General features: G+C 42.5%; 1 protein-coding gene across 1 annotated transcript in view; it reads left to right on the top strand.

The window, feature by feature from the left end:
- Nucleotides 1-5,335: 5,335 nt before the first annotated feature.
- Nucleotides 5,336-17,440, top strand: part of TRAPPC3L (trafficking protein particle complex subunit 3L) — a 263,060-nt gene continuing 250,955 nt past the window's right edge. Inside the window, exon 1 of the mRNA XM_077292840.1 lies at nucleotides 5,336-5,464. Coding sequence (XP_077148955.1) covers nucleotides 5,423-5,464 — 42 coding nt within the window. The 5' untranslated portion in view covers nucleotides 5,336-5,422. The remainder of the gene's footprint in view (nucleotides 5,465-17,440) is intronic.

Raw genomic sequence — 17,440 nt, 5'->3', positions numbered from 1 at the left:
GGGAGGCTCCTATTTAGCTCTGCTTCACTTCCACTTGTTGCCGGCTGTCAATGTATTCAGTGCTATTCTGATTACTCCTGATTATCTCGTTTTCTGCCTCTTCAGGATAAGCTAAGTTCTGTTTGAATATTTTTTGCTCATCTGCCTGCAATATGATTTCTGTGTATGATGAGTCTAGTCCAGCTTGCTGATATGTGATTTCTTTTTGCTGGTAAGCTCTGGGGTACGGAGTTGCTTCCCCCGCACCGTTAGTTGGTGCGGGGGCTCGAGCAATCTCTGCGTGGATATTTTGAATAGGGTTTTTTATTGACCGCACAGTTCCCTTCCTATTTTCTGCTATCTAGTATTAGCGGGCCTCATTTGCTAAATCTGATTTCATCTCTGCGTTTGTGCTTGCCCCTTAACTCACCGTTAATATTTGTGGGGGGCTATTCTATATCTTTGGGGTCATTCCACTGAGGCAAGAGAGGACTTTCTTTCCCTCCAGGAATAGTCAGTTTCTCAGGCCGTGAAGAGACGTCTAGGATTTTTAGGTAACGTTCCACGGCTGCCTATAGTTGTGTGCGGATAGGATCAGGTTGCGGTCAATCTAGTTACCACTTCCCCAGAGCTAGTAGTCTGTTCAGTTACTTAGCTAGTCCGACCTGCGATCCTTGCCACTAGGATCATAACAGCTGCCGCCAGCTTCCGTTCCCAGAGATGCATTGTGAAATTACCCAGAAGACTTAGCAGTCTCGCGAGACCGCTAAGTCATCTGGGTAATTTTGCAATGCATCTCTGGGAACGGAAGCTGGTGGCAGTGGCTCGCGCATCGGGACAGCTTCGCTGGACAATGGAGGGTGAGTATATAACTTCTTTTTTTTTTTAACAGGGATATGGTGCTCACACTGCTATATACTACATGGGCTGTGTTATATACTATGTGGCCAGTGTTATATACTGCGTGGCTCATACATGCATATTCTAGAATACCCGATGCGTTAGAATCGGGCCACCATCTAGTCTACTATATAATTGTCTAAGGGTCACTTCCGTCTGTTTGTCTGTCTGTCTGTCACAGAAATGCCGTGTCACTGATTGATCATGGCTAATCAGCGACGGGCACAGTCCGGCCATGAATTGGCCCCTCCCTACTCTTCTGCAGTCAGTGCCCACTCCATACTCCCCCCCAGTCAGCACCCACATAGCGTTAACCGGATTGCCTTACACCGCGGCATAACGCGGTGTAACGTAGTACGTTAACGCTGCCATTAACCCTCTGTGTGACCAACTTTTTACTATTGATGCTGCCTATGCAGCATCAATAGTAAAAACATATAATGTTAAAAATAATAAAAAATCATTGTATACTCACCCTCCGGTGGCCCCCGGATCCAGCCCAGGCCTTTCCCGCTCCTCGCGCGCTGCCCCGGTCCCCAGAATGCAATGCGGCAATGACCAGCGATGACGAGGCGGTCTCGCGAGACTGCTACATCATCACGTGTTATTGCCGCAATGCATTCTTGGGACCGGAGCGGTGCGCGAGGAGCGGGAAAGGCCTGGGCTGGATCCGGTGGCCGCCGGAGGGTGAGCATATAACTATTTTTTATTTTAATTCTTTTTTTTAACAGGGATATGGTGTCCACATTGCTATATACTACGTGGGCTGTGTTATATACTACATGGCTGTGCAATATACTACGTGGCTGTGTTATATACTACGTGGGCTGTGTTATACACTACGTGGGCTGTGTAATATACTACGAGGTTGTGTAATATACTGTGTGGGCTGTGCTATATACTATGTGGGCTGTGTAATATACTACGTGGCTGTGCTATATACTACGTGGGCTGTGCAATATACTACATGGCTGTGCAATATACTACGTGGCTGTGCAATATACTACGTGGCTGTGCAATATATTACATGGGCTGTGCTACATACTACGTGGCTGTGCAATAAACTACATGGCTGTTTTATATACTACGTGGCTGTGCAATATACTATGTGGGCTGTGTTATACACTACGTGGGCTGTGCTACATACTACGTGGCTGTGCAATATACTGCATAAGCTGTGCTACCTACTACGTGGCTGTGCAATATACTACGTGGCTGTGCAATATACTACATGGGCTGTGCTACATACTATGTGGGCTGTGCTACATACTACATGGGCTGTGCTACATACTACATGGCTGTGCAATAAACTACATGGCTGTGTTATACTACGTGGCTGTGCTATATACTACATGGGCTGTGTTATACACTACGTGGACTGTGCTATATACTACATGGCTGTGTAATATACTGTGTGGGCTGTGTAATATACTACGTGGCTGTGCTATATACTACATGGGCTGTGTAATATACTACGTGGGCTGTGCAATATACTATTTGGCTGTGCAATATACTACGTGGGCTGTGCAATATACTACGTGGGCTGTGCTTCATACTACGTGGGCTGTGCTACATACTACGTTGGCTGTGCTACATACTATGTGGCTGTGCAATATACTAAGTGGCTGTGCAATATACTACGTGGGCTGTGCTACATACTACGTGGGCTGTGTTATACACTATGTGAGCTGTGTTATACACTATGTGGGCTGTGTTATATACTGCGTGAGCTGTTATATACTACGTGAGCTGTGTTATATGCTACGTGGGCTGTGTTATTTGCTACGTGGGCTGTTATATACTACGTGGCTGTGTTATATGCTATGTGGGCTGTTATATACTACGTGGCTGTGCTATATACTACGTGGCTGTGCTATACACTACGTGGCTGTGCTATAAAGTCCGTGGGCTGTGCTATATACTGCGTGGGCTGTGCTATATACTACGTGGGCTGTGATATATACTATGTGGGATGTGCTATATACTACATGTGCTGTGCTATATACTACGTGGCTGTGCTATATACTACATGGCTGTGCTATCCACTATGTGGGCTGTGCTATATACTACGTGGGCTGTTCTATATAGTCCGTGGCTGTGCTATATACTATGTGGGCTGTTCTATATAGTCCATGGCTGTACTATATACTACGTGGCTGTGCAATATACTACGTGGCTGTGCAATATACTATGTGGCTGTGCAATATACTATGTGGGCTGTGCTACATACTACGTGAGCTGTGCTACATACTATGTGGCTGTGCAATATACTGTGTGGGCTGTGCTACATACTACATGGGCTGTGTTATATACTGCGTGGGCTGTTATATACTATGTGAGCTGTGTTATATGCTACGTGGGCTGTGTTATATGCTACGTGGGCTGTTATATACTACGTGGCTGTGTTATATGCTATGTGGGCTGTTATATACTACGTGGCTGTGCTATATACTACGTGGCTTTGCTATAAAGTCCATGGGCTGTGCTATATACTGCGTGGGCTATGCTATATACTTCATGGGCTGTGTTATATACTACATGAGCTGTGCTATATACTACATGAGCTGTGCAATATACTACGTGGCTGTGCAATTTACTGTGTGGCTGTGCTATATACTATGTGGCTGTGCTATATACTATGTGGGCTGTGTAATATGCTACGTGAGCTGTTATATGCTACGTGGGCTGTTATATACTACGTGGCTGTGTTATATGCTACATGGGCTGTTATATACTACGTGGCTGTGCTATATACTACGTGGCCGGCCACGAATAATCAGCGACAGGCGCACTCCGGCCGCGAATTGGCTCAGGATTTCAACCACGCTTTGCTAATTGGTTGTACCCGGCCAGCCAAATCCTGTGTATTCATTGTATTATTCTAAAATCTTCATAAATAAACTACATACATATTCTAGAATACCCGATGCGTTAGAATCGGGCCACCATCTAGTATATTATAATTAACCTTTATTCTGCAGCTCCTTGGCAACCCGCATTCGTACTTTCCCTCTGTCAAACTCCTTACATGTCAGATCCTGGCTGTTAAAGCGGGAGCCCAACTGTATGTAACAGCCAGCTCCAGCTGCAGATAGCACGGTCCAAGTTCCTATGTCGCTCTATCCTCATGCCATATATATACAACATTTACAGTGTGGTGTGCTAAATAACACTTCATCATGACACACATGTACAGCAAGGTACGTGATGAGGATAAAGAGATTTTCCCAATATGTAAAGTTATTACCTATCTAAAAGATACTGTATATGATAACTTATGGATAGGTGGGGGTCACACTGCTGGAACCCTTACCAATCCTGAGAACAGGACTTTGACACCTCACATCATAATAGAGCTAAAGACTATGTCAGTCAGTTCTATGAAGAATATGTACAGTGGTCATGCCGCTCCATACCATTGAGGCAGTTCAGAGCCCCGCTTTCAGGATCAGGGAGGTTCCTTGTGGTTGGACCCCCACATATCTGCAATGTATCACCTATCCTTTGGATGTGTGAAAGCTGTAATATTGAGAATAATGTTTTAGGTAAGTTCCCACAAAGTTTTTGGTGCGTTTTTTTCTGCTATATATTTTTATGAGCAAACACTGTGGCATATTAAAGTGTATGGGATTAATGTAGATCTCATTGTGGGTTTTTTTACACAGCATATCAGTTTCTCTTGAGATAACTATGTCTTCTATTTGTGGATTTTCCTGATATACGATACTTGAATGAGATGCAGAAAATCCACAGGTTTAAAACGTATATGTATTTTTAGCGCGTTTCCGTGGCGCATGTAATCTGAACTTGTCTATTAATATAGTTTTAACAAATCTAGATAACTCAGCAAACAGGAAAATTGCAAGTCAAAATAGTTTTATGTAAAACATGACTTACCAAAAAAAAGACAAAAAAAACACAGCAGAAAAAATGCAATAAAAATGCATGTAAAAAACTTACACAAGAAAAAGCCTAAATAATTAGTTGGTGCAGAAAATCTGCAACCTCAAAAACTCACCAAACACTCTTTGTAAGACCTTAGCTTTAGGTCGCATTAGTTTTATTTACCTTTATAACCCTTTCATGGCTGTTTTTGTCATCATTATAAAGGCCTCTTGATTTTACTTGAAAAAGTCACATTTATTGTCCTAGCCATTATCATTGTCCTCATCATTACTGACCTTTTTAATTTATTTGAGGATCCATTAGGCCCTTCGGTTTATAACTTTATATCATATAATAGCTGCAGAAACTGAATGCTTAGGCGTAATTTAGTATTATTTTTCCTTTTACCTAAATGGAACAGCCACATTATTTGATCTGAGTCAGGTTATTGTGCTTTCAAGCCATCTTGCTGGCAATCAATTTGCTTTCCAGTGCTAAATGCATGCACATTGTAGGAGGAGCAGCAAAGTGCACATCATAACAAAAGACTGAGCGAAACACAAGATCAATGCAATGAACGAAAGACAGACATAGGATACAGGCAAAGTACCGCTGAGACCAGTTATCCCCATTCTCAACCTATTCCCAGATCCTTGAGATGGCAAGGTCATCAAACCGAAAGCAAGAAATCTTCAAAATAGTAAGACTGCGCACAGCTAATATTTTATCCCTAGATTGTGATGATACCGCAGGCTACATTTACATCTTTGGTGCGGACGGTTTTAGCATTGGCCTTACATAATTCAAGGGAAACAGCCTGAATCAACCTATATATAGTATTGGCAGATTTAGTTTTACGGCTGGATGTTTGTTATTCTGATGTGTGTGTATGTGCACAGCTATATATATAATGTGTGTGTGTGTATATGCACAGCTATATATATAATGTGTGTGTGTATATGCACAGCTATATATATAATGTGTGTGTGTGTATATGCACAGCTATATATATAATGTGTGTGTGTATATGCACAGCTATATATATAATGTGTGTGTGTATATGCACAGCTATATATATAATGTGTGTGTGTATGTGCGCATACACACACATCAGAACATCAGAGTGACATACATCCACATGGTATTGTATCCAGCACTTAATAATGTCCTGTATATATATACATACAAGTATATATAGTGGACACAGGAAGAGGAGGCGCCTATGCAAGAAAAGTATACGGGCCCTTAGCAGTCCAACAGCTCATCATAATGTACAGTGGCTCCTGCTTTGGAGCTGAAAGTGGGCCCCCTAACCTCTTGGGCCCTTCTGCGGCTGCTAAGGTTGTTCCAGTGTAATGTTTGCCCTTGTACATACAATAACCACCAAAAGTTTTGCATTTTATTTAAAAGTGTGATTACTTCTGTCTGGTTGTTGTGATGCCATTTTCCTGCTGATGAATTGAAAGTGCATGAATTTGTCATCATGCAAGACCTTCATTTTAACCAAAATGCTTTAGAATGTAGGTATGGTCATTTAATTAAAGAAAATTAACTGCCAGAAGTTTTGCATATACTATTTATTGATTACAACACAGAGTAATTCATTATTTACAATGCCATAACTTAGTATTTTTTAGCATGACCTCTTGCTTTAAATACTGCACCACACTGACGGGCATTGAAGCTACTATGGTATTCAAGACATCCTGAGGGATCTTGCTATAGGAACGGCCCCCAAATCGTCGCCCTAACTCATCCCAAAGGTGCTCTATAGGGTTTAAATCCGGTGACTGGCTTGGCCATTGCAACAGGTGAACAATTTTCTTTGCAAACCAATTTTTGATTAAATTGGAAGTGTGCTTAGGATCATTGTCTTGCTGGAATTTTCAGCCCCTGCCTACCTTGCTTTTACCATGTGGCAGCTTTACATTCTCCACTATGTTCTTGTACATGGTAGCATTTGTATTTCCATCAATTCTATGCAGAAGGCCAATGGCAGATGCAGAAGAGCAGCCCCCAAACCATGGCATTGCCACCACCATGTTTCACTGTAGGTATTTGGTACCTTACACAGTTACGATTTCCAATTGAGCAGTATATATAGTGCTTGCCACCACTACCAAAAAGATTGAACTTGTATTCATCAGACCACAACACCCTAGACCAATCTGTCTCTTTCCATTGCCTGTGTTCTGTGGGAAGCTCAAGTCGGACCTTTCAGTTCTTTTCTGAGATGAAAGGCTTCTTGACTGGAACTCTTATCCGTCACACCACAGATTTGCGTCACACTTTAACCCATATTCTTCGTTCATTTCGTGTGAAATCTATACAGCACTTATATAGACATAAGATACTGACTTTTTCTTAATAATATGATCAAGTTTGGAGGAGTAATAAGCTTCCTGAAATTTGATGATACATTTGGCTCTGTCTTTGCCATGTTTTAACCCAAATACACACCAAAAAAAAAAAACATTATAGGCAAAATTTGACTACCCATGACATTTGGCACAACAAATGTTGAAAAGTTACACATAAAGGGATAAAATTACGTAAAACACAATTTTCATTCTTATAGTTGACAACCATTTGCTTCCGGTTTACTAAAATCACCATGAAAATGGCATCATAACTACCAGACAGAAATAATTACACTTTTAAAAAAATGTTAAACTTTTGGTTACTACTGTTTATTCTGCATATTGTATGGTATTACTATATGCACAGTATAGTTAATAAGTATAAAGTTTACCATTATCTAAAATATAAAGATCAGTTTACACCAACAGTGGGCAAATTGGAGACTGTAACTGTTGTGAAGTGCCAAACATTTGAACTAAATTTTGCTCAAAATCATTATTATTTTATGTTATTTTTTAATCATTTTATTTAGAACAGAATAAGTCTGTTGACTAGCTGCTACACCTAGTAAATGTTATGATAGAGTTTATTTTAAAATCTATTGTTACCTGAAGCACCTAATCAAAGTCATTTAATTTACTGCTTTTAAGAAAATCATATAATTTACTCAGACAACCCTTTCTCATCCGTATTTATCCCCCTTATAATATAATAACACTTATACTCACTTCCAGTGCTGATGCGCTTCCAACGTTATCAGCATTGGCTCTCCCAGGTTACGTTATGGTATTTCTGTGTATAATAATCTTTAATAATAATAATAATAATAATAATATTTATTTTTATATCGCGCTAACATATTCCGCAGCGCTTTACAGTTTGCACACATTATCATCGCTGTCCCCGATGGGGCTCACAATCTAGATTCCCTATCAGCGGAGGTTTCACTCTCCCAGCCTTCAGACATACCACATACACCCAGATTAAGTGAGAGACAGCTCTCACTTCCTCTGAATGTATGTGATTTTTCTGAGGGCTGGGAAAGTGAAGAGGCCGATGTTTGGACCCAAAGATCGCATGACATAACAATGTCATGCGATCCCCGGGAGAGCCAGTGCCAATGCTGTTGGAATGGCACCCGCACTGGAATTGAGTATAAGGCTACGTTCACATTTGCGGTCCTCGCCGCAGCGTCGGGCGCCGCAGCGGCGCCGCATGCATCATGCGCCCCTATATTTAACATGGGGGCGCATGCACATGCGGTGCACTTGCGTTTGGCGCCGCATGCGTCCCTGCGGCGCCCGCGTCGGGGCGCAGAGGACGCAGCAAGTTGCATTTTTGCTGCGTCCAAAATCAATGAAAAAAAGGACGCATGCGGCGCAAAACGCAGCGTTGTGCATGCGTTTTGCCGCGTTTTTGTTTGCGTTGTGCGCTGCGGCGCCGACGCTGCGGCGCACAACGCAAATGTGAACGTAGCTTACGTGTTATTATGTTACAAGGGGGAAACATATGGATTGAGAAGGGCTTGTTGAGTAGTTGGGAACCACTTTAACCCCTTTCTGACCTCGGACGGGATAGTACGTCCGAGGTCAGAAGCCTCGCTTTGATGCGGGCTCCGGCGGTGAGCCCGCATCAAAGCCGGGACATGTCAGCTGTTTTGAATAGCTGACATGTGCCCGTAATAGGCGTGGGCAGAATCGTGATCTGCCCGCGCCTATTAACTAGTTAAATGCCGCTGTCAAACGCAGACAGCAGCATTTAACTACCGCTTCCAGTCGGGCGGCCGGAAATGATCGTATCGCCGACCCCCGTCACATGATCGGAGGTCGTCGATGCTTCTGAATGGTAACCATAGAGGTCCTTGAGACCTCTATGGTTACTGATCCCCGGCAGCTGTGAGCGCCACCCTGTGGTCTGTGCTCACAGCACACCTGCATTTCTGCTACATAGCAGCGAACATCAGATCGCTGCTATGTAGCAGAGGCGATCGCATTGTGCCGGCTTCTAGCCTCCTATGGAGGCTATTGAAGCATGGCAAAAGTTAAAAAAAAAGTTAAAAAAATGTGAAAAAAAAAAAAAATATATAAAAGTTTAAATCACCCCCCTTTCGCCCCAATCAAAATAAATCAATTAAAAAAAAAATCAAACCTACACATATTTGGTATCGCCGCGTTCAGAATCGCCCGATCTATCAATAAAAAAAAGCATTAACCTGATCGCTAAACGGCGTAGTGTGAAAAAAATTAGAAACGCCAGAATTACTTTTTTTGGTCGCCGCGACATTGCATTAAAATGCAATAACGGGCGATCAAAAGAACGTATCTGCACCAAAATGCTACGATTAAAAACGCCAGCTCGGCACGCAAAAAATAAGCCCTCAACTGACCCCAGATCATGAAAAATGGAGAAGCTACGAGTATCGGAAAATGGCGCAATTTTTTATTTTTTTTATTTTAGCAAAGTTTGGAATTTTTTTTCACCACTTAGATAAAAAATAACCTAGTCATGCTAGGTGTCTATGAACTCGTACTGACCTGGAAAATCATAATGGCAGGTCAGTTTTAGCACAAAAAAGTCAAGCAAAAAACAAGTGTGGGATTGCACTTTTTTGCAATTTCACCGCACTTGGAATTTTTTTCCCGTTTTCTAGTACACGACATGGTAATACCAATGATGTCGTTCAAAAGTACAACTCGTCCCGCGAAAAATAAGCCCTAACATGGCCAAATTGACAGAAAAATAAAAAAGTTATGGCTCTGGGAAGGAGGGGAGCGAAAAACGAACACGGAAAAACGGAAAATCCCAAGGTCATGAAGGGGTTAAACAAGTGTTAATTCAGCATAGTTATGTGCAGTGAATTGGCAGCATAGTGGCATATTGTTGCCTAGAAGTGCAAGGTTCCTGGCTTCATATTTTGCCAAGGCAAATAGCTATACAGAAGTTAAATGTTCTACACAGGTTTGTACAGGAGTACTCTTGTTTACTCCCACATTTCAAGACCCTTCGTTAAAAGAGTAAGGCCGGCCTCACACTAGCGAGTTTTACGGACGTATGAGCGCATAAACTACGTCCGTAAAATACGCATTACACACGGCCCAATGATTCTCTATGGCCCAGCTCCTATCTGCCTTATATTACGCATCCGTAATATACGGTCTTGTACGGCCGTAGAAAATCGCAGCATGCTGCGTTTGTCACCGTATTGCGCAAAAAAATCGCCAATGAAAGTCTATGGGGGCGAGAAAAATACGGATTACACACGGACCAGCAGTGTGACTTGCAAGAAATACGCAGCGGTGTTAGTGAAAACCGGTAATTCAATTGCCGGCTTTTCATTTCTCCTTCACAAACCCGACATGATATGAGACATGGTTTACATACAGTAAACCATCTCATATCCCTTTTTTTTTGCATATTCCACACTACTAATGTTAGTAGTGTGTATGTGCAAAATTTGGGCGCTGTAGCTGCTAAAATAAAGGATTAAATTGCAGAAAAAATTGGCGTGGGCTCCCGCGCAATTTTCTCCGCCAGAGTGGTAAAGCCAGCGACTGAGGGCAGATATTAATAGCCAGGAGAGGGTCCATGGTTATTGACCCCCCCTGGCTACAAACATCTGCCCCCAGCCACCCCAGAAAAGGCACATCTGGAAGATGCGCCTATTCTGGCACTTGGCCACTCTCTTCCCACTCCCGTGTAGCGGTGGGATATGGGGTAATGAAGGGTTAATGTCACCTTGCTATTGTAAGGTGACATTAAGCCAGATTAATAATGGAGAGGCGTCAATTATGACACCTATCCATTATTAATCCAATTGTATGAAAGGGTTAAAAAAACACACACATTATTAAAAAGTATTTTAATGAAATAAACACACAGGTTGTTTTAATATTTTATTGCTCTCTCAATCCACCTGAAGACCCTCGCTCTGAAAAATAATAAACCAACAATATACATACCTTCAGATGATCTGTCACGTCCCACGAAGTAAATCCGTCTAAAGGGGTTAAATCATTTTACAGCCAGGAGCTGTGCTAAAGCACTCGCTCGTGCCTGTAAACCCCGGGTGCTGAATGGAAAGCAGGATGATCTGTACTTACCTTGAGTTGTGGTGAGGCGCCCTCTGCTGGATGTCCTCATATGAACTCGAGCGTGGGAACTTTTCCAAGGCTCCAGTTCATGAGCACATACACACTACTAACATTAGTAGTGTGGAATATGCAAAAAAAAAGGGGATATGAGATGGTTTACTGTATGTAAACCATGTCTCATATCCTGTTGGGTTTGGGAAGGAGAAATGAAAAGCCGGCAATTGAATTACCGGCTTCTCACATATATCGCGCTGAATTAAATATAAATACAGAATATATATATATATATGTGTCTCAATGACATATATATATATATATATATATATATATATATATATATATATACTGTATATATGTTTTAACGGACATTTGAGCACATAAATCCATTAGATGTCGGTTTTGCAAGCCTGCGAGAAAATATCGCAGTATGGATGCCATATGGATTACATACGGAGGATGCCATGCGCAAAATACGCTGACACACCCTGCCTACGGATGACATACGGATCACTATTTTGGGGACTTTTCTGCGTATTACGGCCGTAAAAAACGGACCGTATTTACATACGCTGAGTGTGAGGCAGGCCTAAAACTGTGGTAGAATCTGTGTTCAAAAGTTAAAAAGTGGTTTCAACTAATAAAGCATCAGGGTCTTTTAGAAGAAGTAGGAAATATTTTGTCCTTAGAGTTCATGTACTATCAGAATATGAAAACTTCAATACAGGATGCCCTGCCAAAGGTTAGGAATAAATAGAAATTATGTCTCAAGGCAACCATAACATTGATTTTTAAGAGCAATACAACCGGAAAATATAATTATTGACTGTTATTTTTTTTTGTCTCCTTTACTGGAAGAATTGTTGTGACAAAACCAAGCAGATTACACCTTCCAACTATAGTACCCCCCTTTCTGGAGACTTCTTTTAGGGAGAGGGCATAAAGAGTCATTAGATTTTATTCTTTATATACATTGATCAAAAAAATAAAGGGAACACTTAAACAAAAGAATATAACTCCAAGTAAATCGAACTTCTGTGAAATCAAACTGTCCACTTAGGAAGCAACACTGTTTGACAATCAGTTTCACATGGTGTTGTGCAAATGGAATAGACAACACACGGAAATTATTGGCAATTATCAAGACACACTCAAAAAAGGAGTGGTTCTGCAGGTGGGGACCACAGACCACATCTCAGCACCAATGCTTTCTTGGTGATGGTTTGGTCACTTTTGAATGTTGGTTGTGCTTTCACATTTGTGGTAGCATGAGACAGACTCTACAACCCACACAAGTGGCTCAGGTAGTGCAGCTCATCCAGGATGGCACATCAATGCGAGCTGTGGCAAGAAAGTTTGCTGTGTCTGTCAGCATAGTGTCCAGAGGCTGGAGGCGCTACCAGGAGACAGGCCAGTACACCAGGAGACGTAGAGGGGGCCAGAGGAGGGCAACAACCCAGCAGCAGGACCGCTACCTCAGCCTTTGTGCAAGGAGGAACAGGAGGAGCACTGCCAGAGCACTGCCGGAGCCCTGCAAAATGACCTCCAGCAGGCCATAAATGTGCATGTTTCTACACAAACTGTTAGAAACAAACTCCATGAGGATGGTCTGAGTGCCCAATGTCCAAAGAGGGGCAGTTGTGCTCACAGCCCAACAACATGCAGGATGCTTGGCATTTGCCACAGAAAACCAGGATTGGCAAATTCACCACTGGCGCCCTGTGCTCTTCACAGATGAAAGCAGGTTCACACTGAGCACATGTGACAGACATGACAGAGTCAGGATACGCCGTTGAGAGGGATCTTCTGCCTGCAACATCCTTCAGCATGACCGGTTTAGCAGTGGGTCAGTAATGGTGTGGGGTGGCATTTCTTTGGAGGGCCGCACAGCTCTCCATGTGATCACCAGAGGTAGCCTGACTGCCATTAGGTACCGAGATGAGATCCTCAGAGTCCTTGTGAGACCATATGCTGTTGCAGTTTGCCCTGGGTTCCTCCTAATGCAGGACATTGCCAGACCTCATGTGGCTGGAGTGTGTCAGCAGTTCCTGCAAGATGAAGGCATTGAAGCTACAGACTGGCCCGCCGGTTCCCCAGACCTGAATCCGATTGAACACATCTGGGACATCATGTCTCGCACCATCCACCAATATCATGTTGCACCACAGACTGTCCAGGAGTTGGCGGATGCTTTAGTCCAGGTCTGAGAGAAGATCCCTCAGGCGACCATCCGCCGCCTCATCAGGAGCATGCCCAGGTGTTGTAGGGAGGTCATATAGGCACGTGGAGGCCAAACACACTACTGAGCATCATTTCCTCGTCTTGAGGCATTTCCACTGAAGTTGTATCATCATTCCAACTCCAGACCTCCGTGGGATATTAGTTGTGATTTACGTTGATAATATTTAGGTCTTATTGTTCTCAACACATTCCACTATGTAATGAATAAAGATTTACAACTGGAATATTTTATTCAGTGATATCTAGGATGTGGGATTTTAGTGTTCCCTTTATTTTTTTGAGCAGTGCATATATATTTATACAGTGGGTATGGAAAGTATTCAGATGCCTTTACATTTTTCACTCTCTGTTTCATTGCAGCCATTTGGTAAATTCAAAAAAGTTAATTTTGATGTCATTAATGTGCACTCTGCACCCCATCTTGACTGAGACAGAAACAGAAATGTAGAAATTTTTGCATACTTATTAAAAAAGAAAAACTGAAATATCACATGGTCATAAGTATTCAGACCCTTTGCTCAGATACACATATTTAAGTCACATGCTGTCCATTTCCATGTGATCCTCTTTGAGATGGTTCTACTCCTTCTTTGGAGTCCAGCTGTGTTTAATTAAACTGATAGGGCTTTATTTGGAAAGGCACACACCTGTCTATGTAAGACCTCAAAGCTCAAAGTGCATGTCAGACCAAATGAGAATCATGAGGTCAAAGGAACTGGCCAAGGAGTTCAGAGACAGAATTTTGGCAATGCACAGCTCTGACCAAAGTTGCAAAAGAATTTCTGCAGTACTCAAGGTTCCTAAGAGCACAGTGGCCTCCATAATCTTTAAATTGAAGACGTTTGGACCACCAGAAGTCACGATTGACAAACTGAGCAATCGTGGGAGAAGAGCCTTGGTGAGAGATGTAAATGAGAACCTCAAGATCACTGTGGCTGAGCTCCTGAGATGCAGTAGGGAGATGGAAGAAAATTCCACAAAGTCAACTATCACTGCAGCCCTCCACCAGTCGGGCCTTTATGGCAGAGTAGCCCAATAGAAGCCTCTCCTCAGTGCAAGACATATGAAAGCCCACATAGAGTTTGCTAAAAAAACACATGAAGGACTCCCAGACTATGAGAAATAAGATTCTCTGGTCTGATGAGACGAAGATAGACTTTTTTGGTGATAATTCTAACTGGTATTTGTGGAGAAAAGCAGGCACTGCTCATCACCTGCGCAGTACAATCCCAACAGTGAAACATGGTGGTGGCAGCATCATGCTATGGGGGTGTTTTTCAGCTGTAGGGACAGGGCGATTGGTTGCCATTGAAGGAAACATGAATGCGGCCAAGTACAGAGATATTCTGGATGAAAAACTCTTTCAGAGTGCTCTGGACCTCACGTGGCCTAAGGTTCACCTTCCAACAAGACAATGACCCTAAGCACACAGCTAAAATAACAAAGGAGTGGCTTCAGAACAACTCTATGACCATTCTTGACTGGCCCAACCAGAGTCCTGACTTAAACCCAGTTGAGCATCTCTGGAGAGACCTGAAAATGGCTGCCCACCAACGTTCACCATCCAACCTGACGGAACTGGAGAGGATCCCGAAATCCAGGTGTGAAAAACTTGTTGCATCATTCCCAAGAAGACTCATAGTTACATAGTTATGTAGGGTGAATAAAGACCTAGGTCCATCAAGTTCAACCTTTCTTCATCAATTGTACATTTTGTCACTAATCTAACTATAACGCGCAATGTTATGTGTATCAAGGAAATTGTCCAGCCCTTTTTTAAAAGTTGTTATAGTGTCTGCCATTACTACCTCCTGTGGTAGGGTATTTCACAGTCTGACTGCTCTAACTGTAAAGAACTCTTTCCTGTTTAGCTGTCGGAATCGCCTTTCTTCCACCCGTAATAAGTGCCCCCTAGTCCTCAGGACAGTCTTTGGAAGGAACAAGTCATGTGCCAGTGTTTTGTACTGGCCACACATATATTTATCATGGCTGTACTAGTTCAAAAGGGTGCTTATACTCAATACTGAGCAAAGCGTCTGAACACATCTGCCAACCCACAGTAAACCCCATCACACCAAGGCTTGACCAAGGTAATATGATATACCTGGTAGGCTTTCCTTTCCACTGGTTGTTAAACTTTATAGTGGCCCTCATCAACCCTTTCCATCACTTCATAGGGCCCTTGCCACTTGTCGAGAAATGTGTTCCCCACTGCGGGCACCAAGACCTGCAACCAATCCCAAGGTTTAAATTGTTTCACCTGAGTCACCAGACTATACCCCCTGGATCATGCCTTGATCATGCCTTGATCAATCACTCTTTTAACTGGACCCTCATTTTGTTTCAGAACCTTTATGCCTAGCACCATAATTGACACCCATTTCCGTCTCTAGAGAAGCAACATTTTCACCCTAACTTTTTCCCATGTATTTCTTGACCCAAGTCCCTAAGTTGGGTGGTTCCAAAGGTTTTACTGGACACCTATAGTTCATAGACTTTAAAGAAGGCTTCCACATCCTTATTGCCAACCTGTACAGACAATAACAACTCATCAGCTGTGGTATGTGACAAGGTTTTTATCACTGTAACCTGATTGTCAGCCGAGCTACCAGGTGGTATCGCTTTCACTCACAAATCTCAAAACAGAGGAAATGTTATGACCGATAATTTGACAAGTTTTTGACTATTCCCACTTTGTGGGTCACGGAACCACAGTCTGTGTCATTGTCAACCCGGGCCAAAGAACACTTTTTTTGCACTTCCATGAATAAACCTGATGCCTTTAATTTGTCTGCTCTATCATCTTTCAGGTTCAGCTTTATATTTTGTCTCCCTGCTGACATTTCCTTACAGTTTCTTATGGATGTTCATCCATTCTGCTATAGCTTAAAACCAGTCAGTGAAATCTCAGCTAGGGTTTATTGCCATAATGTTTCTGTTCTTTACTTTGCAACTACCTTCTGTTTCTTTTTAGGAATTAAACAGCATAGAATTACAGTGCATAATTTTTACATTATTTTGTATTTTGTGTTTTGCTTTACTCACTCTGGGATCTTTCCTATTTTCAGCACACTTTTTCTTTTGTAGCTAATTGACACTCTGCATTGCTCTCTGGTTAAGGTCCAAGCTGTCAACTTCTAGTCTGTGGTTAGGGCTATATCTGCTCTTTGCAGGAACCTTTAGGGACTGCGAGTCAGGATCTCTAATCTGTTCAGGAACCGGCAGGGTCAGTTGCAGTTTTTAGTTTGATACCTATTGTCCCGCGTGAGTAGCCACACAATCATAATGTTATCACCAGTCGACTCCATTTTTTTGTGTGTGCTGAATGTCATCATGTGCACTGTGAATGACCTGACCACGCAATTGCTGTCCTTGTCTTCAGAGGTGACAGATATCAAGCAGCAACAATAGCATTTGTTAACTGTCACAGTGCAGGTTCTCCTACACCTAAAACCACCTTCTGAGCTTCAGGTAAATTTGTCAGATTGCGTAGACAGGGGACAAAATTAGTTTACAGTTTTATTTTTTTCACGTAAGTTATTTTTCGTCTCTTCTGCCTCATCCGGAGGAGAGATTCAACTCCTTGGTATTGTTCTGTTGTTGCTCCGTGGATATCCTCAGGCTTGGGCATTTTCTCTGCCTGATGATTCTCCAGTGCTTTCCTCAGTGAAAGCTTTTTTCTCTGCTCGGGGCTCATTTATGACAACCCCAATAAAGTTGCTGTTGAAAAATATATGATCTGCAGGTTGGCTAATGGCAATCGTATTGTGGAGGACTACTGCTCCTAGTTCAAACACTGGGCAGTGGAAACCTCTTGGAATGACCCTCTCACAGTCTCCACACTCAATTTTGGCAAGGTTTTTCTAACTTGATATAAGATATGATGGTCTATAATCCCTCCCCTCTGTCCCTAGATAAGATCATGTCTCTGGCAAAGCTTTTAGACATGTCTTAGGGATAAGAAAACATTCAAGGCTGTTTTTGTG

Source organism: Ranitomeya variabilis, chromosome 2 (genome assembly GCF_051348905.1).
Source record: "Ranitomeya variabilis isolate aRanVar5 chromosome 2, aRanVar5.hap1, whole genome shotgun sequence".
Classification (NCBI taxonomy): domain Eukaryota; kingdom Metazoa; phylum Chordata; class Amphibia; order Anura; family Dendrobatidae; genus Ranitomeya; species Ranitomeya variabilis.
The sequence above is the reverse complement of the archived record's forward strand: the minus strand, read 5'-3'. Positions and strand labels throughout refer to the sequence as shown.